Source organism: Artibeus jamaicensis, unplaced genomic scaffold (assembly GCF_021234435.1).
Source record: "Artibeus jamaicensis isolate MK-2021 breed Jamaican fruit bat unplaced genomic scaffold, CSHL_Jam_final contig_332, whole genome shotgun sequence".
NCBI classification, from domain to species: Eukaryota; Metazoa; Chordata; class Mammalia; order Chiroptera; family Phyllostomidae; genus Artibeus; species Artibeus jamaicensis.
The window spans coordinates 20,594,393-20,615,144 of NW_026521788.1; the positions used below are offsets into that span (position 1 = coordinate 20,594,393).

Consider the following 20,752-nt stretch of genomic DNA (forward strand, 5'->3'; position numbering starts at 1 on the left):
CCAAGTAAAAGTCAGAATCTTCACAATGGTATGGAAGGCCCTCCAATTGCACCCTGTATGTCTCTAACCTCCCTCTCCCATCAACTCCTCTTGGCTGCAGCCACTGCTGTTCTTTGAACAGAGGCCCACTCCTACTTTGAAGCCTTTGCTTTAGCTTTTCTCTCCTGAAATGCTCCTTCTTAGCCATCAAATTGCTAAACTCCCTCACTTCTTCAAGTCTGTTCAAGTGTCATCCTTTGAATGAGAGTTATCACAGCTATCTTATTTAATATGCACCCACTTAGCCTCTCCATTTCCTCGTCCCATTCTTGTTTTTACTTCTTCCCATTGGATTCATCACTTTGTAACAAACTCTATAACTTAGCTTTTCATTGTGTTTATTGTCTTTCTCCACAACTAATGTAAACTCCAGGATATTGTTTTGTTCCCTGAGGTACACTGAACATGTAGGAGGTACATAGCAGGCACTCAAATGTTCCTGTATAAATAAATGAATGTCCTTTCTATCAGAACAAACTTTTAATACTACTGCAGCATAGAGACATTATCTTTCTATAGGAAGTTTTTAAATTCCTAGTCTTAAATAAGTGAAGACAACCCGCACAACCAATTAAGAAAGAGTAGAGACCAAAACACCTCTTCGTGGAAAGGCAGAGCAAATTTCTGACAGACAACATGAACCTTCTGGTCCTACAGTCACACCAACGACAGGGCTGCACCAGCTACCTGTCAAGTAATTGTGAGCAACTGTGGCAGAGTTTACTGGAATTGTTGGAATCAGTTTTGCTTGTTGACAGTTTGCACAATTTTCCAATCATGTTTTAAAAGCTATTTGTTTTCTCTTAAGCAAACAACAAAGTCCAATTCTACATTCGGCCACCTATGGTCTTTATAAAAGAAAGGAAAGCACAGCATGTTTTACTGAAACACCTCGGACCTTTGTAAAAGACTCCCCTATTTTCCCATCCAACCCTGAAGAATGGGTGCCTGGTCTAGCACTTCCACCTCCCCAGCGGCTCCACAGCAGCTCCAGGGCCCTCCTCCCCAGGATCCTGCTGTCACTGGTTAAATGATTATCAGGAAAAGGTGACAGCACGTCAGGACAAACACATGACAGGACACTGAAGTAGCCACTGTTCAAGAATGTCCTCGCGGCCGCATTCACCCTGCCCCAGGGTGCACCACACCCCATCTCGGGCGTGGCCAGGTCCCTCCGGCAGACACCCACCTCCGGCCAGGAAGGAGCGAAGCCAGTAGAAGTCTCGGCGGGCACTTGGCCCTCCGGCTCCGGCCGCCTGCGGAATGACAGGAGGGGCGCCGGCCGCTGCTAGGGCTGCCGCCGCCGCCATCAGGACCAGGGCCGCGAGGGGAGCTTCAGTCTTCAACTAGCTAGAGAGCTATAGCCATCGCAAGTGCTTACACAGCACAGACAGCCGCGCGGGCGGGGCGGAGCTACAACCTGCAGTGCGGCGCGGGCTGATGGCGTAAACGAGGGGCGGGGCTTGGAGCTGGACAGCTCGCCCATGCAGCCTGCAGCCCATGCAGCCTGCCTCCCGTGCCTGCAGTGGGCTTCTCTTTCCAGGCCTCTTCTGTTCAGACCTAAGAGGTGAAGCGCAGCCAGCGGGAAAGTCCCTGCCTAGCCCACCAACCGAGAAAGCTGTTCCTTGCCCATTGACCTGTATTGACCATCAATTTACAACTGCCCAACGGGCTGTCTTCTGAGTTTCCTAAGACGAACCCTTTCCAGAACCAACCTTTGGTTCTTGACTGTTTCCATGAACCTCTGAAATTGCACTATCTTCCACCAAATCATCCCTGCCTTCTCAGAGAACTTCTCACTACACTTCAATTTCTGCCCTAACTCCCTACCAAGCTTTCACTCCACCTCTACCACCTTTTCCAAAGAAATATTGCTGGAGCAGATTATTCTTTCTTTGGAGCCCTACAAATTGCATTACTCCTCGCCAATCCCAAGCCTCTGCCCTAAAGTCTTAGGAACTGGAATCTGTCCACCGCCCACTGTATTCCAAGATGCGATTTCTTAACCACCCCCTTTGGGCACTAGTCTCTTACCATGAGTTTCTCATCAGTTCCAGCATGATCAAAATTTACTCCTAGTCTTTGTGACCAAAGTTGTTCTGAACTTTTATAGTCCCAGAAATTATCTATTATTTTCCACCACATTTACTCCAACCTTCTTAATTACTGGACACTGGTCTCTTCTTTTTATGTCTAAGCCTCTGCAAGTTGTTTCTAGCCATATTTCCTCACTAATACTTAGTTCAGACTTCACGTTTATTTCCCTTCACATTCCAAATTTTCAATTTCTACCAGAAAATACAGACCCATATAATAATATCATTATATTTTGCACGTCTAACATTTGGAGAGGTGCAGGAGCAAAAAAGAAAAAGAACTCACAGACATGGACAATGTGGTGATTGTGGGGGGTGAAGCTCGGTGGAATTTGAGAGTTAAGTAGAAGGCACAGATTCGAAAAAGCCTGACAAGGCAGAAAGCGTTGATATAATTTGTAGGACTCCAAAGAAAGGAGGGGGATAAATGGTAATGAAAAAAATACAATAAATAATTAACTATTAACAAATAAAATGTGAACTTCTGGCCAAGACAGAGGCTTAGGTAGACACACTGTGCCTCCTTGCACAACCAGAAGAAGGACAACAACAATTTAAAAACAAAAAACAACCAGAACTGACAGAAAATCAAACTGTATGGAAGTCCAACAATCAAGGAGTTAAAGAAGCAACATTCACCCAGACCAGTAGGAGGGGTGGAGACCAGCAGTGGGGCAGAGAGGACTGGAGGCAAGGCTGTGGCTGGTGGATACAGAGAGGTGGTGGATTGTGGACTGGGCGGTCCCACATTTGCATCCAGATTAATGAGGAGAAACAACTGGGGAGCAGGACAGACTGCGCAACCCAGGACCCCACTGCAGGGAAATAAAGCCTCAAACCACTGATTGAAAACATCTGTGGAGGTTGACGCGGCAGAGGGAGAGACTCCCAGCCGCACAGGAAAGTTCATTGCGGAGACCCACAGGGTCCTAGAACGTACATATACACACCCATCTGGGAATCAGCACCAGAAGGGCTTATTTTGCTTGAGGGTAGTGGGGGAAGTGACCGATATCTGGCAAAGAGTGGAGCAAGTGTCTTTGTTCCCTCTTGGCCCCGTTCCCTACAAACAGCATCACAACGCAGCAAAGCGGGTTGCCCTGCCCAGGTGAATACCTAAGGCTCTGCTCCTCACTACGTAACAGGTGCATCAAGACAAATTTTAAAAATGGTCCAAATGAAAGAACAGATAAAGCTCCAGAAAAATCACAACTAAGTGATGAAGAGATAGCCAACCTATCAGATGCGCAGTTCAAAACACTGGTAATTAGGATGCTTACAAAATTGGTTGAATTTGATCGCAAATTAAATGAAAAAATGAAGGCTACACTAAGTGAGATAAAGGAAAATGTACAGGGAACCAATACTAATGGGAAGGAAACTGGGGCTCAGATCAACAGCATGAACCAGAAGGAATAAAGAAACATCTAACCAGAAAAGAATGAAGAAATAAGAATTCAAAAAAATAAGAGGCTTAGGAACCTCCAGAACATCGTTAAACGTTCCAACATCTGAATCATAGGGGTGCCAGAAGGGGAAGAGGAAGAGGAAGAGGAAAAAATTACTTAAACAAACAATGAAGGAGAACTTTCTCAATCTGGCAAAGGAAATAGACTTCCAGGAAGTCCAAGAAGCTCAGAGAGTCCCAAAGAAGTTAGACCCAAGGAAGAATACACCAAGGCACATCCTAATTAGACTACCCAAGATTAAAATTAAGGGAAGAATCCTAGAAGCAGCAAGAGAAAAGGAGACAGTTACCTGCAAAGGCATTCCCATCAGACTGTCAGCTGATTTCTCAAAAGAGACCTTACAGGCAAGAAGAGGCTGGAAAGAAGTATTCCAAGTCATGAGAGGCAAGGACCTACATCCAAGATTACTCTACCCAGCAAAGTTTTCATTTAGAATGGAAGGGCAGATAAAGTGCTTCTCAGATAAGGACAAGGAGTTCATCATCACCAAGTTCTTATTATTAATAAGGGAAATGTTAAAGGGATTTATCTTTAAAAAAAAAGATAAAAACATGTATAGTAAAATGACAGCAAACTCACAATTTTTTGTTTGTTTTATTTTATTGATTATGCCATTACATGTGTTCTATTCCCCCCGTTCCCCTCCACCCTGCACACCCCCCCCACCATCCCCCCCTTTAGTTCATGAACACGTGTCTCAAGTTCTTTAGATTCTGTATTTCCCATACTATTCTTACCCTCCCCCTATCTATTTTCTATCTACCGTCTATGCTACTTATTTTCTGTACCTTCTCCCCCTTCTCCTTCTCCCACTCCCCTGTTGCTAACCCTCCATGTGATCTTCATTTCTATGGTTCTGCTCCTGATCTAGCTGTCCTCTTAGTTTGCTTTTGTTTTAGGTGTGGTTGTTAATAACTGTGAATTTGCTGTCCTTTCACTGTTCATCTTTTTTATCTTCTTTTTCTTAGGTAAGTCCCTTGAACATTTCATATAATAAGGGCTTGGTGATGATGGACTCCTTGAATTTGATCTTATCTGAGAAGCACTTTATCTGTCCTTCCATTCTAAATGAAAGCTTTGCTGGATAGAGCAATCTTGGTTGTAGGTCTTTGGATTTCATGACTTGGAATACCTCTTTCCAGCCCTTTCTTGCCTGTAAGGTCTCTTTTGAGAAATCAGCTGACAGTCTGATGGGAGCTCCTTTGTAGGTGACTGCCCCCTTATCTCTTGCTGCTTCTAGGATTCTCTCCTTCATTTTAATCTTGGCTAATATAAATAATGATGATGTGCCTTAGTGTGTTCCTTCTTGGGTCCTACTTCTTTGGGACTCTCTGAGCTTCCTGGATTTCCTGGAAGTCTATTTCCTTTGCCAGAATGGGGAAGTTCTCTTTTATTATTTGTTCAAATAAGGTTTCCACTTGTAACTGTTCCTCTTCCCCTTCTGGTACCCCTATAATTCGGATGTTGGAGCATTTGAAGATGTCCTGGAGGTTCCTAAGCCTCTCCTCACTTTTTTGAATTCTTGTTTCTTCATATTTTTCTGTTTGGTCATTTTTTCCTTCCTTTTGGTCTGCTCCCTTGATTTGGGTCCCAGTTTCCTTTCCATTACTATTGGTTTCCTGTGCATTACCATTTATTTCAATTAGTTTAGCCTTCATATGTTTCTCTAATTTGTGACTAAAATCAACCAGTTCTGTGAGCATCCTGATCACCAGTTTTGAACTGTGCATCTGAAAGTTTGGCTATTTCTTCATCGCTTAGATTTATTGGCTCTGGGGCTCTGAGTTGTTCTTGAGACATATTTTCATCTGTTGGCACCTGTTAGGTATGAGGAGAGGCGCCTTAGTTGTTTACCAGGGCGGGGCCACCCAGGTCACTGGTTTATGACACTGTATGTGGGGGTGGGGTCAGAGAGAGAGCAATGGCAGTCCTTTCCGCTCAACCAGTCCACCTCACTGCTCACCCCCGCCTGCTTATCCAAGCGCAAATGTGTGGGGCCGCAGTCCTGCGCCGACCACCAGGGCCTGCACGATCTGTCTCAATGTTGGCCTCTTCACTGGTTTATCTTCGTGCAAATGCCCGACCAACTGCAGACAGACAGCCGCGCCTCTTCCCTGGGTTCTGCCTGTTGCTAGCCCGCAACTGGGATCCACGCCCTTGGCTGCCTGTGCACCGCTGGCGTTGGGGGATCTTTTTTGCCTGACCCGCTCCGCTGCTGGCTTCACCCCTCTCACTGGTTTAGCTGAGAGGTTCGTTGTTTTCGGACTCCGTATTGTTGATTTTCTGTGTGGTTTGGTTGCATTTATTGTTGTTAAAACTTTATTATTTTTAGATTTGGTTGTGCAAGGACGCAAAGTATTCCCACCTACGCCTCCATCTTGGCCTATACTTTCATATTACATAACTAGACAAACAGCCTCAGTTCCTAGTGCTAACACGTGCTTCTTCCCCCCCACCCCGTTCTATATGCTGTACTGGTACACCTCCCCTCATCCATTTCCATCCCAATGAGATGCACCTTACAGGCTTCATTTATCACTTAATGGCCCAAACTCCAAAACCCAATCCAGATCCAGAATGAAAAGTTGATATATAGATAATAACTGACAAGTCTAGTGATTTAAACATCCAAGTATTTCTTCTCCATCTACTCATCTGGTTAACTACTCAACAGCCCAACCTACAGATGTTACAGTATCCCAGGGCTCAGTCTATGGGTCTCTTCTATAGTAAAATTCTGAGATCTTAGCCAACCTCATAGTTTTAAATACCATCTAAATAAATGTTCATGACTCCCAATCTCCAGTCCTCCCTACCTACTCCCCAACTCTATTGATTCATATTTTCAATATTTGTATATCTAATTGACATCTATGTGTCATATTCAAAACTAAATTCCCCATCTTCCTCTGCAAACATGCTAGTCCTGAAGCCTTCCTTCATTTCATGAAATATCCATTCCATCCTCAGTCCATAAACCTTAATTAATTTCCTAGTCTCCCTGCTCTCTCTTGCCCCCTTCTGTCTATTCTCAATATGGCAGCCAAAGCAATTCTTTAAAACCTAAAACAAGTCTTGTCGCTTCTTGTCCCAAAACCTCTGCATGGCTGTGCATATTACTTACAGAAATTCTTACAACGGTCTACTGGTGTCCTGTTATATCTCTGACCTCAACTCCTAGGACTCCCTTTAGTCACACTGGCTGCTTCGTCCCTCACAAATACCAGGCATGCTCCCTCAGGGCCTGTGCACATGCTGTTCCTTCTGCCTGTGCGACTTTCTCCTTACATATCCCGTGTAACTTCCTCCTCCTCTCCCCACCTCCAAATATTTACACAAATATCACCTTTTCAGGGTGACCTTTCTTGGCTCTAATATTTAAAATTACCACCCACTCTAACCTCATCCCTACGAAAACTCAGTATCTTTTTTCTCCGCTTTTCTTTGATTTTTTCCACAGCACCCATCAGTATTATATATAATTTATGTGTAATACATATGTAAAATTTATATTTATATATAAAAATAAATCATTACATATGATTTATATTATATAGCAAATGTTTTTATTATGTTTCCCTCACTAGAATGTGCATTCTGTATAGGTAGGGACTATCTGTTTTGCTCCTTGGATAAGTCATTTGACACCAGATAATAAGTGGTGATAGGTCTACTTAAGACAATCCTTTCTATCTCTGTCTTTATTTTTAGGATATCTATATTTAGAGTAACTACTAGACGGAGACTTAAAAAGTGGAGAAAAACCAACCCACGGCAGACTGCATTTTTCAGTGGTCATCAGGGAAAGAGGTAACTGAACTGTCATCTGACATGGCCAAGCACGGGTCAAGATTCATGCACACACACAAGGAAATTCAACATATTCAAGAAAACAGCGCTCACTTCAGCAGCACATATCCTAAAACTGGAACAGTACAGAGAAGATTAGCATGTCCCCCGCTCAAGGATGACATGCATAAAACAAAGAAGAGACAAGTTTGCCTATCTTAAGATGCCTGAACACCTCTTTCTGACTCCCCAACACTTGTATGGCAGACCTCGACCAGTAACATCAGAGAAGGGGGGCAAGATCATATCATGAATAGTTTTCGACTTGGGCTGAGGAGTTTAGACTTATTAAGTAGCTGGTGACAGCTATGATTTAGAAAAATTAACCTGGGAGAGATGAATGGGACAATTGAGAAGGCAGACACTGACAGAGCTGACAGCGAGGAAGCCAGTTATGAAGCTGTAGCAACAATCCGTGCCAGAGGGCTGGTAAGAACGTGAAAACACAGTGACCAGGAAGGAAGTGGCGGGAGGAGGTAGCACCTGGTGGGCCTGCTAAGGAATTAGATGTGGAGAAGGTACCGGAAAAGTCAAAGTTGCTGTAAAGTTTTTAATAGGGTGGTTAGGAGACTTGATTATAACATTAACAGAATAATAGAGGAGAGAACTGGTTTAAGGTATAGAAAGGGGTTGGGGATGTTGGCACCAACTGTAAAGATGATGAAAACAGTACGAAAGCACAAAGAAAAAAGTTTTGGCAATGGTTTTTTCTTTAAAATGTAGATTATATGTGAATACCATATAGACCATATTTAATGATATCTACCTTAAAGTCCTCTTTGAAAGCTTCCCCCAATCCCACACATACCCTGACATTTCCCGAAACAGAGAAGAGTCAGGCTGCTACTTTAACATACATGCCACGGACCTTGGATAGCTTGAAGTCTTCTATCACTAGGTGGTCTCTCTCAGACCACAGATTATTAACCTTCATTTACTTACATTTATAAGGAATAGGCATCATCTATCACTAATGCCCTATTATTAAAACAATTTTTTGCAATTTACTTAATTTACTTTTACAATTTATAATTCCAAAGGCTTAGCCTCTTTGTTGGTATGACAGCTTTATTAGTTCAAATCAAGACATTCATGTTAGAGCCCATTGTGATGATGCTACATGTAGTTGTTCTTTGTAGCTGGAACTCAGTAATTTGTTTCATTCAACATCTCCTGGGATGCTCTTTGGACTCCAGTTGCTCCTGCTGGGCCATGGTATGTTCTGTTTGAAGCTTGTTATAAAATGATTTCACAGTCCTCCCATCTCTTCAACATGCTAATCAAAGGGGTGTTCTCATATTCAGCGAACTTCTTGTTGCCGTTTTTATTGCTGCTGGGCCAGACAAGCTGGGGATAGAGAGAGCGCCCTGACAACCTAGTTGCTCTGCATGCCTCGTGAAAAAAAAAACCTTTCTTTAGAACTCAGACTACTAAGTTCTTCACAGAATGATTCTACCTTACACACTTGTCTTCCAACTCACAGTTCTCTGAATCATCAGGAAGCACAATGTTCAAGGTAGCATTTTTGTTAAAATGCACTGTCTTGTGATACAAGAATACACTGTGGGCCTGGTTTCATTTCCTATTCCTGAACTTCTTTCTTGATTCCTCTGTTGCACAGTGTGGTGATGACTTTTCATTACCAAGGGCACTTGCTCAGGGGACATCTCCATCTCTGCATCCTGCGACCAGCTCACATCACCCTAGATGGTTTCATCGACTTTGTTAAACCAGATCCACCAGGCAACAGAGAGAATGGCCCCCTTGGGGTAGCTATCCTCTCTCCCACTTCTTTTTCTTATACTTTCTCCATGAAGCATTCTTCTGAGGGTTGTTGGCCTCCTGAGGAACGTCAAGTACACCCCTAACTTTCATAGGAACTTTGTAAAATCCCGCTGTGCTGCATCTGCTGAAATTCAGTTTGAGTCCATTTTGTTCTGATGTTTCCCCCACAGCCACTATAGTGCCAGAATTGTGCTGGATTACAACACACAGGGAATATAAATATCTGGTTAGGTGTAGTGGGCAAAGGGGACTGAGATACAAGGCCGTCCGGATGCTCACTGGGCACCACTGAGTACGGAAAATAAAGATTTTCATTTCTGAATCCTGCCCCCGGAACAGAGGACGGGTGATAGTCAGGATTCTTGTACCAGAGATTTGGGCAAGGCTGCCGGGCCATAGGTTCCATATATTATAAGGGTCATTTCACCCTGGCTGGTGTAGCTCAGTGTATCAAGCGTGCACCTGTGAACCAAAGGGTCGCTAGCTTGATTCCCAGTCAAGGCACATGCCTGGGTTGCAGGCCAGGTCCCCAGTGGGGGGCACTCAAGAGACAACCACACGCTGATGATTCTCTCCCTCTCATTCTCCTTCCCTTCCCCTCTCTCTAAAAATAAATAAATAAAATCATTTAAAAATAAATAAAATTTGCCAAAAAAAAAATAAGGGTAATTTTCTAGGCTGCTTTAGTTCGAAGTCTACAACTGGAAGAGTCTACAGTGGCAAGCTGATTGCTTCTGCTCTGAACTCTGCAACCAGGAGTGTCTATGGTACCACCTTATTAATTTTAATAATTTTGTAATCATATAATTTAACCCATAGTCCAGAGCTGTGTGGCTCAGTTGGTTGAGCAACATCCCACAAAGAGAAAGGTCACTGGTTCCATTCCTGGTCAGGGCACATGCCCAGGATGTGGCTTCAGTTCCCAGTCAGTTAAAAATAAACAAATAAAACTGAGCCACTCAGCAGTACTTGTTATATTAACTTCTGTTAGTCCACAGACATATATCTGAAATACATAATTGCATACATATATTCTTTCCTCTTCTTAAAAAATATTTGATTTACTTTTAGAGAGAGAGGAAAAGGAAGGGAGGAGAGGGAGAGAAACATTGATTCTCTGCCTCCTGCAGGCCCCCAACCAGGGGACCTGGCCCACAACCCAGGCATGTGCCCTGACTGGGAATCAAACCAGAGACGCTGCGGTTCATGGGATAACACTCAACCCAGTGAGCCACAGCAGTCGGGACTATTTTTCACACTTTTAAGTTTATGAATTAGCAACAGATTATAAAGTGAGCCAGTATAAGTAATTATTAAGAGGGAAACCACTGCATTTTAAAGAATTATTAGTATTTACATATTCAAATTGGGAAGCATTCTCCTAGTGCCAACTATACAGTCGCCTTTCAATTCTAATGTAACTGCTATGTTTGGGTTTTACATTATACTACAACCAAAAGAGTCAAGTCTTTCTTTTTTTCTATTTTCTTTCTTTCTTTTTTTTTTTTTTAAGATTTAAAAAAAGGTTTTGCCCTGGCTGGTATGCCTCTGCGTGGACCGAGTGCGGGCCTGAGAACCAAAGGGTTGCTGGTTGGATTCCAGTCGGGGCAAATGCCTGGGTTACACGTCAGGTCCCCACCGCAGGGCACGTAAGAGGCAACCACATACTGATGTTTCTCTCCCTCTCTTTCTCCCTCCCTTCCCTTCTGTCTAAAATTAAATAAACAAAATCTTTTATTTTTAGAGAGGAGAAGGGAAGGAGAAACAGAGGGAGGGAAACATCAATGTACAATAGGATACACCAATAGATTTTGCCTTTCACATATTCCCAATCGGGGACCTGGCCCCCAACCCAGGTATGCACCCTGACCAGGAATCAAACCGTTGACCTCTCAGTTTGTAGGACAATACTCAACTTACTGAGTCACATCAGCCAGAACAAGCCTTTATTTTTAAGATAATTAATTTGAAATTTTCCTTCTATGTGGTCAGAATGGTTACATTAAAATATAAGGACGAGAAAAAAATAACTTGTAACACAAGCTGTTTTCTTGGAAACAATTTTTACAAGTTTGTTCCCAGGATGACTTTGTTACTTTGTAACACAGCTTCCCATAAAAAACTAATCAGCCCAAACAAAAAAATTTTTTTCTACCGTTACAACCATTACAATGAAAAATTAACAAATATCCTACTGAAACCACAAATCCTGATATTCTGAGGCTCTGGAACTGAAGTTAAAGGCAGTAGTCTCCCATAATAATGACAAGAAAAAGCAAGACGATCGTGGGCAGTGGAGAAAGGAAGCACTGAGAACAGAAGAGGTGGTGTATCATGAGGTGAGGCCATCAGACACACTAACTCCACAAGAATCTCTGAGGCAGCCCTGGCTGGTGTGGCTCAACGGATTGAACGCTGGCCTGTGAACCAAAGGGCTGCCAGTCCAATTCCCAGTCGGGGCACATGCCTAGGGTGCAGACCAGGTTTCTGGGTGGGGACATGTCAGAGGTAACCGACTGATGTATCTCTTGTATACTGCTGTCTCTCTCCTCTTTCTCCTTCCCTTCCCCTCTCTCTAAAAATAAATAAATAGAAATCTTTTTAAAAATCTCGGAGGCAGCAGAGATCTGTGGTGCATGCTAACTTGGTTCTCTCTCTTCTTGTTCCCTCACTCTGACTCATAAAGACACCATCTACCTTGTTCAGAACCAACTGGGACTTTGGGAGATGAGTGGGGTGTAAGTTCAGAGATTCTGGCTTCAAGCAAATATCTCTGAATGTCACAACTTCTGAGTGGCAGAGCTGGGATTTGAATCTAGGCAGCATGGCTCTTAACCCTGCTTTGCAGACAGGATCTGGGGGACCCTTAAAAAAGGTCTCTGCAGTGAGCACCACAAAGTTCTGCTCATGGCCTTCGAAGCCGGAAGACGTGGTAGCTCCTGGAGTGACAAGCCCAGGCTGAAGCCCAGGTTGGTCAGGGATCAGGCAGAGCAGGGAAACACAGGGGCCCTGGGAGCCACCCCCATGTAGTTCTAGTTTTAATTTTTCATCTTCAGCTTCTAATCGGTAAAGTGCCCCCTGATGGGATGTGAATGTCAAATAAGATCATTTGGGCATAGTACCTACCACTGTGCTCAGTACATACCAGGTGCTATATGTCCCTCGCTTCCTTAGTATGTGCACACCTAGTCCTGCAGAACAGGTCATTATTTTAAAAAAATATTTTAAAATTTATTTTCAGAGAGAGGGGAAGAGAGAGAGAAAAACACCCATGTTAGAGAAACATCGATCAGTTGCCTCTCGCACACACCACAACCGGGGACCTGGCCCACAGCCCAGCCACGTGCCCTGATCGGGAATCCAACCAGTGAACCCTTTGACTTTGCGGGACTATGACCAACCCACTAAGCCACTCTAGACAAGGCCAGAACATATCATTACTCATTCAGCCAATAAACTTTAATGTCTACGTACCATGTGTCCTGCATTGTATTAGATAGTCAAGATATAAAAACAAAAGTGAGTATGGTACTCCTGGTCAAGTAGCTCAGTCGGTTGGAGCATCATCCCCATACACCAAGGTTGTGGGTTTGAGCCCCAGTCGGGGCACATACAAGAATCGACCAATGAATGCATAAAGAAATAGGACAACTAATTTCTCCCCCTCTCTCCCCCTTCTCTAGAAATCAATAAATTAAAAAACAATGATAGCCCTGGCTGGTGTAGCTCAGTGGATTGAGCACAGGCCTGCGAACCAGAGGATCGCAGTTCGATTCCCAGTCATGTCCGGGTTGCAGGCAGGTTCCCTGCAGGGGACACATGAGAGGCAACCATACACTGATATTTCTCTCCCTCTCTCCTTCCCCTCTAAAGATAAATAAATAAATAAAATCTAAAAAAATATGAATATGACAAAACTCCTGTAAAAAGTTTTGTAAAAGAGCAAGCAGCTACTAAAAAGTAAGTACAATGTATCAGTTATCCGTCCTGTGTTTGGTTTGTGCAGCGGCGTAAAGTACAGAGGGGAGAGATCAGTTCTTTGGGGGAAGTTGGGAGTTTAGAAAAAGCTGAAGATTTGAGCTGAGTCTTAAATTATGAGTAAGAATTTTCCAGGCAGTTGTAGGAGAAAGAATATTTCAGAAGAGGAATTGCATTATCTCAATGTAGTTTTACTTAGATACATCAATGAATTAAAAAGTATTACAGAACTGACCTAATTTGTTCTTTCATTTGTCCAATAGCTATTTCTTTCTCAGAGACATAACAGTAAACAAAAACTTGGTCCCAGCCTTTTAGGGAGCTTATATTCTAGTGGGAGAGACAGATCTTAACTGTGTAAAACTGAAACTAGGTTAGCACGTCTGAGAAGAGGCTTAGTTCATAATGATGTGAAACCATAAAACAGGCCTATGACCTGAACAAGAAGGTTAGACAAAGCATCCTTAAGGCAGGGATGATTGAACACATGGGTGAAGCGTTAACTGAGGAAAGAAGGAAGGAAAAGCACTTGAGGAGAAGGAAACAGTAGCTATGGTGAGAGAGTCCAGTGTTTTCAAGGGTTTGATCATAACCGAGGAGGCCTTACCATACTCAGCCATTCAAGTTCAAGAATTCAGGAGCCTTCCAGGGATCAGGCAGGTCACTTACATTGACAAAGGTGTAGGACAATAGGGGATGCTACTAGACTGAAGAACTACGGAAGTTTTTGCCTGCCTAAAATTAAACTTATCTGCAAATAAAATCCACTCGTTTACAAGAGCAGAATTATTGGTTTACAAGTACAGAAAAAAACCACTGTGGCTAGAGTGGGAAGACCTAGGTTTGTGAGATGAGATAGAGAAATCGGTCAAAACTTATAGCCAATGGTAGCCAGTGTAGGAGTCTTGTCATTTTCCTAAAAGTAATGTGAAACCAAAGTGTTCAGGTGGGATCATCATAATCAGTTGTATGTTTCACAAAGGTCCTTCCACTTATAGCTTGGATGATGAAATAGGGACAAAAGTGACTGTTGAAAGATAGGCACTTGGTTTAGAGTAAAGGCTATGGACACATGAATTTGAGACACCCTGAAGGGATAAAAAGGCTGGGACTTGGTGATGGATTCAATAAGGGGGCTGGGGAGAAGCCCTAGGTTCCTGGTTAACAGAACTGAATGGACTCACTGAGGCATGGATCCTGGAGGAGGATTAGGGTTTTTGTTGTTGTTGTTGTTTGTTTGTTTGTTTTGTTGTTGTTCATTTAGGATGAGGTAGAAATAGAGAGGAAAGGATGGGTTGCCTGTTTGGGATATACTGAGTAGGCAGAGGCCTTGGAGACATCTATTAGGAGATAGTAAAGAATTGAACAGCAAAGAATAAGCAGCAGCCTGGGCTGAAGAGACTGCATATAACATTACCAAATCGAGGCTAAGCACAGAGAACCTAGAATTCAGCCTTGAGCAACTGCAATACTAAGTGGTTAGTTAGAGAATGATGAGCTGGCAAGGGAGACAGAGAGGGCTGGCTAGAGATGTAAGGAAACAGAAGTTACAAAAGCCAATTTAAAAAAGAGCGTTTTAAGAATAAGGTGGCATCAGAAATGCTGAGTTTAAAAGGTCTGTAAAGGGTCTAAGTTGAAATCGTATGGAGCTCAAAAATGGGCTTTAGGCTAGAGAGGAAACTTGAAAATTTGAAGTATTCAAGTTGCAACTCAAGCCATGTTTAATGTATAAAGATGGTACTCAATAAACAGGAGCAACTATTATTCACAGAGGAGTAATAATAACACTGAGAGATTTACCTAGTGTTTTTTTCTCTCAGGAAATAACATTTTGGAACCCTGGCCAGGTAGCTCAGTTGGTTAGAGCATCATCCTAATATGCCAAGGTTGCAGGTTCCATCCCCAGTCAGGGCACATACAAGAAGCAACCAATGAATGCATGAATAAGTGGAACAACAAATCTGTTTCTCTCTATCCCTCTCTCTCTCAAATCAATTCATAATTTTTTTGAAGAAAATAACATTTTGGAGATATTATCTGATTGTATCTGTCAATCAATATTTGGACTGTCAGCAGTATTTATGGAGGGTATTACAGTATGTGGTCCTATAGAAATATAAGATACAAAAGAAATAGAAGCCATGGCTGGCATGGCTCCATTGGTTGTAGCGTCAGCCTGTAACCAAAAAGTTGCAGGTTCAACTCCAGGTAAGGGCACATACCCAGGTTGTGGGTTTAGTCCCCATCTGGGCACATGCGATCCCTGGTCCTAAAGCGCACAAAGGATCACCAGTCATGCGAGCACAGGGGAGTCAACCAATGGATGCTTCTCTCTCCCAGTCAGGCACATGCCTGGGTTGAGGGCCAGGTCCTCAGTGGGGGTCATGTGAGAGGCAACCACACACTGATGTTTCTCTCCTTCTCTTTATCCCTCCCTTCCCCTTACTCTAAAAATAAATTTACTTTTTTAAAGATTTTATTTATTTATCTTTAGAGAGGAAGGGAAGGAGAGAGGGAGAGAAATATCAAAGTATGGTTGCCTCTTGTGCATTCCTGCTGGGAACTGGCTTGCAACCCAGGCATGTGCCCTGACTGGTTCACAGGCCCGCGCTCAATATACTGAGCTACACCAGCCAGGGAACTTTAAAATATTTTTTAAAAATAATAAATAAATTGAAATATAAATTTTACCTTAAAGCTTTCAGTTAGGGAAATAAAAATGTTGACAGATATAATACTAATGAATCATTTCAAAATTGCACATCAGTGAGTACAAATTAATAAAGTTCAATGGTATTTTTTTATGAATGCTGAAGGAGGGGTGGTATTTAGAAATTATCTACATTTAGTGCAGTTGTTCAAAAACAGTTTTCCAAAGGGATTGAATTGTCAGTGGACTCCAGAGATGGTAAAGGCCTTAGAAACCTTTAAGGCAATGACAAATAATTTTGAAATTATTTTTGAGTATTAGGGGAGGGGATTGGAAACAGATCCAGAGCCCCTGGGTTAGCCTGTAGCAGGTGCTTTACATTTGTTGCTATGTTCAAAATATTGCGTTACTAGAAAGTTTACCAAGAAATTAAACTCATTTGTGCAAACATTGAATTTCATAACTGTGGTTATATTGTTTAGCTAGGACCTCAGAGAGGCATTTAACAAAAATTTCTTGAGTTATTGGGTGTCTGCTCTGTGCCAAGTTCTGAATTAAGCACTGGGAATATAACAATGAAAAATAAGCCCTTTGAGGGACGTGGGGTTTGGTAACTCTGTTACAGAAACAACTCCCCCTCAATCCCGGGGGTCTTGTTACTTACGATGGTTTCTATGCCCACTGCTGATTAAAAACTGTGATTTTTTAAACATTTTTTTATTGATTATGGCATTACATTTGTTCTATTCCCCCCCCATTCCCCTCCACCCTGGACACCCATCCCCCACCACCCCCCCTTTAGTTCATGAACACATGTCTCAAGTTCTTTAGATTCTGTATTTCCCCTACTATTCTTACCCTCCCCCTATCTATTTTCTATCTACTGTCTATGCTACTTATTTTCTGTACCTTCTCCCCCTTTCGCCTTCTCCCACTCCCCTGTTGCTAATCCTCCACGTGATCTTCATTACTATGGTTCACTCCTGATCTAGCTGTCCTCTTAATTTGCTTTTGTTTTAGGTGTGGTTGTTGATAACTGTGAGTTTGCTGTCCTTTCACTGTTCATCTTTTTTTATCTTCTTTTTCTTAGGTAAGTCTCTTTAACATTTCATATAATAAGGGCTTGGTGATGATGAACTCCTTGAATTTGGTCTTATCTGAGAAGCACTTTATCTGTCCTTCCATTCTAAATGAAAACTTTGCTGGATAGAGCAATCTTGGTTGTAGGTCTTTGGTTTTCATGACTCGGAATACCTCTTTCCAGCCCTTTCTTTCCTGTAAGGTCTCTTTTGAGAAATCTGCTGACAGTCTGATGGGAACTCCTTTGTAGGTAACTGTTCCCTTATCTCTTGCTGCTTCTAGGATTCTCTCCTTCATTTTCATCTTGGCTAATGTAATGACGATGTGCCTTAGTGTGTTCCTTCTTGGGTCCAACTTCTTTGGGACTCTCTGAGCTTCCTGGATTTCCTGGAAGTCTATTTCCTTTGCCAGAATGGGGAAGTTCTCTTTTATTATTTGTTCAAATAAGGTTTCCACTCGTAACTGTCCCTCTTCCCCTTCTGGTACCCCTATAATTCGAATGTTGGAACGTTTAAAGATGTCCTGGAGGTTCCTAAGCTTCTCCTCATTTTTTTGAATTCTTGTTTCTTCATATTTTTCTGTTTGGTCATTTTTTCCTTCCTTCTGGTCTACTCCCTTGATTTGAGTCCCAGTCTCCTTTCCATTACTATTGGTTTCCCGTGCATTACCATTCATTTCAATTAGTTTAGCTTTCATATGTTTCTCTAATTTGTGACTAAAATCAACCAGTTCTGTGAGGATCCTGATCACCAGTGTTTTGAACTGTGCATCTGAAAGTTTGGCTATTTCTTCATCACTTAGATTTATTGGCTCTGGGGCTCTGAGTTGTTCTTGAGACATATTTTCATCTGTTGGCACCTGTTAGGTATGAGGAGAGGCGCCTTAGTTGTTTACCAGGGCGGGGCCACCCAGGTTGCTGGTTTATGACGCTGTATGTGGGGGTGGGGCCAGAGAGAGAGCAATGGTGGTCCTCTCCACTTGCCCAGTCCCCCTCACCACTCGCCCCCCACCTGTTTATCTGAGTGGAAATGCGCGGCCCGCAGCCCTGCACCTTGCGGTCTCAATGCTCGCCTCTTCACTGGTTTATCTGAACGCAAATGCTCAACCTGGACCACAGACAGCCAGCCACGCCTCTTCCCTGGGTTCCGCCCCTAGCTAGTCCACACCTGGGATCCGCGCCTTCCGGCTGCTTGCGCACCACCCCAGTCAGGTATTTTTTTTGCCAACCCACTCCGCTGCTGGCTTCGCCCTTCTTAATGGTTTAGCTGAGCATTTTGTTGTTTTCGGAGTTCGTATTGTCGATTTTCTGTGTGGTTTGGTTGCAATTATTATTATTGTTAAAACTGTATTGTTTTTAGATTTGGTTGTGCGCAGACGCAAGGTGTTTCCACCTACGCCTCCATCTTGGTAGAAGTCCAAAAACTGTGATTTTTTAATGCCAGAGTTTGGTAAAAAGCAAAGGAATTATTTATTTAAAAGTTAAATAGGTTCAGAGCAATGGCTGAATGTTGCTGTTAAATTCCTAACTTCTTTTAAAACACCCACGAACATACACAGTCCTGCCCTCCCTTGCCAAACCAGGCCAACCAGGGTTACGGTGTCTCAGGAAAAGATAAGTCCGTAGCTTGGCTAGACTTCCATTCTCTCTTTTTTTTTTTAATTCAGAAATTTAGCCTATCAGTATTTTTTAATGTTTATTATTTGTATTTTTTCTTTTTATTTTAATTGTTGTTCAAGTACAGTTTTCTGCCTTTAGCTCCCATCCCAGCCCACCCCACTTCCCTCCCATTTCCACCACCCCCTTGTTTTTTTCATGTGTCCTTTATACTTGTTCCAGCAAACCCTTCCCCTTTCCCCCTGAAATTTCCTCCCCTCTCCCCTCTGGTCCCTGGCAGCCTGTTCTCTATTCCAGTTAGACTCCTGTTCGTAATTCAAAACCGTATCCTCATGGTGGGTCGGTGGGAGTTCTTCTTCTTTCTTTCAAACTGCATGGTCAGGAGAGAGAGCTCCACATGGTTGCTACATCCTGCTTTCCTGCTCCTTTCTAAGCTGCGTGATCAAGAGAGCCTCCTCTCTGCTCCCAAACCGCATGGTTAAGCCCCAACATGGCTGCTGCACCTGGGTTTAAATTCCGGTGCGGATTTTCCTCAGTAACCCCATTTTCGACTTCTCCCACACTGGGTTGCAACTGCCAGCAGCCTGGTTCTTTCTACTTTTCTCAGCTGTTATTGTTAGTCCAGGTAAGTGTGGCTCTATGACACAGAAGCTGCCTCTAAGCCACTCTTACGGGTCGAGGAAACCACCCCAACTGTGTTGCATCATGGATTAGAGACACACCCATCTGCCTGGCTATATCCAGGCACAGATTTTAATATTATTAAAACTCTGGCTAAATTCTTCAGATATGCAAAGTAACTCTTAATGGCCCTGCTCCTCTTCCTTCATTCCCCAAGTGATAGTTATGGGTTTTGGGGGGGGGTTTTATCCCCATTTGGGGGGACCTTCAGCTCAGCACCCCACTACAATCCTCCCTTTCAGATCAAACCTTTTATAATTTTATAAAGGACAATGGCCAAAGATCGTATTATCTTTTTGTAGCTGCTTCCTGCTGGATAGGGGTCCCCGAAAGAGTGGTAGGATGTGGTGTAGAGGATGGCCTTGCTGTGAGGGGAAGGGCCTTGCAGAGGCCAAGGCCGCTGGCTGTGACCAGGGAGAAGCAGGCTTGATGTCCAAAACCTGGCATTACTGGACAGTTGGTATCCTTGTTGTATTCTGGAGGTGACAGATTTGGCAAGAGGGTTAGAAAGCACAATTAAACCATAACCACTACGTAACAAAAGCAGGGATTAATTCTTCAATGTCCTACATTAAGAAAAGAATGGCTTATATATAGAATGGTGCGCAAGGTGTACCACACCTGTCCAAAGTGCTTTTGTCCACTATACTTAGCTTGGGCTGGGGGGAATGTTCTAGGATGTCCACCCTTTCAGACTTCTGGGCCTTTTCTGTCCAAGCCATTAGGACAGAAAAGGAAAATCAGTTTTAAAGTGAAGCCCACAAACCACCCCAACAAGTCACCAACCCAGCCACTTAGATCAGCCAAACCGTTGAGTCTCAGGGGGCGATGATGAAGATGGGCTCTGTAAGTGAGGTCTATATTGCAACCAATCACTCAGGTAATGAGGTCATAGGCATACGTCCTATGAAAACAGAAGAACACACGTTAATTTACACAACCCACAAACCAATTTTTCTGCCTGTGAGACTGTCTTTTGGGAAGACATCCACTTGCAAGGAATTTCCTGAAATGACTTTTAATGTGGCAATTTGATGGGTTATGTGTGCCTGTTTATTGAGCATCTTTGATGATGCCACACAACCAATTTTAACTTCCAAATGAAAATGAACTTTCAAGGCAGTTAGCTGCACCCATCCAATGTCCAACACTGAGCATTGTGATTTTCCTTGAACTACAATTTTTTTCTAAAGATGACCCTTATTATCATCAAAAGGACTACATTGCGTCCCGTCCAGTTCGAATTTTTCCTGTTTGCTTGCATAAACACACCAAGAGCAGTCCTGGATCATACATGATTTTTAAGTCTGCTTTGCTGGAATTCGCACAAGAAACTTCTAGATTGCCTTTCTAGTCTGCCCTTCAGGGCACAGAAGCTGAGTCACACATCTGCCATCTGCCTTCACCTGAATCAGTTGTTTCACTTTTAAGTCCTCAAGGCTTCCATTTTGCCTGCAGGTTCCATTTTTAGCCGTTTCTCAGAAAAGCAACCTTCGTTCCTCCCCTGAAA

At 43.0% G+C, this 20,752-nt stretch overlaps 1 protein-coding gene and 1 non-coding gene across 2 annotated transcripts in view; one reads left to right on the forward strand and one right to left on the reverse strand.

The window, feature by feature from the left end:
* SLC25A16 (solute carrier family 25 member 16) overlaps positions 1-1,457 on the reverse strand; it is a 36,701-nt gene extending 35,244 nt beyond the window's left edge. Inside the window, exon 1 of the mRNA XM_053663968.1 lies at positions 1,229-1,457. Within this exon, the coding sequence (XP_053519943.1) occupies positions 1,229-1,349 (121 nt within the window). The 5' untranslated portion in view covers positions 1,350-1,457. The remainder of the gene's footprint in view (positions 1-1,228) is intronic.
* Positions 1,458-7,499: 6,042 nt separating this feature from the next.
* On the forward strand, positions 7,500-7,606 carry LOC119038215 (U6 spliceosomal RNA). The gene has a single exon (XR_005080376.2). It is a non-coding gene; the product is annotated as a U6 spliceosomal RNA (small nuclear RNA).
* The last annotated feature ends 13,146 nt before the right edge of the window (positions 7,607-20,752 follow it).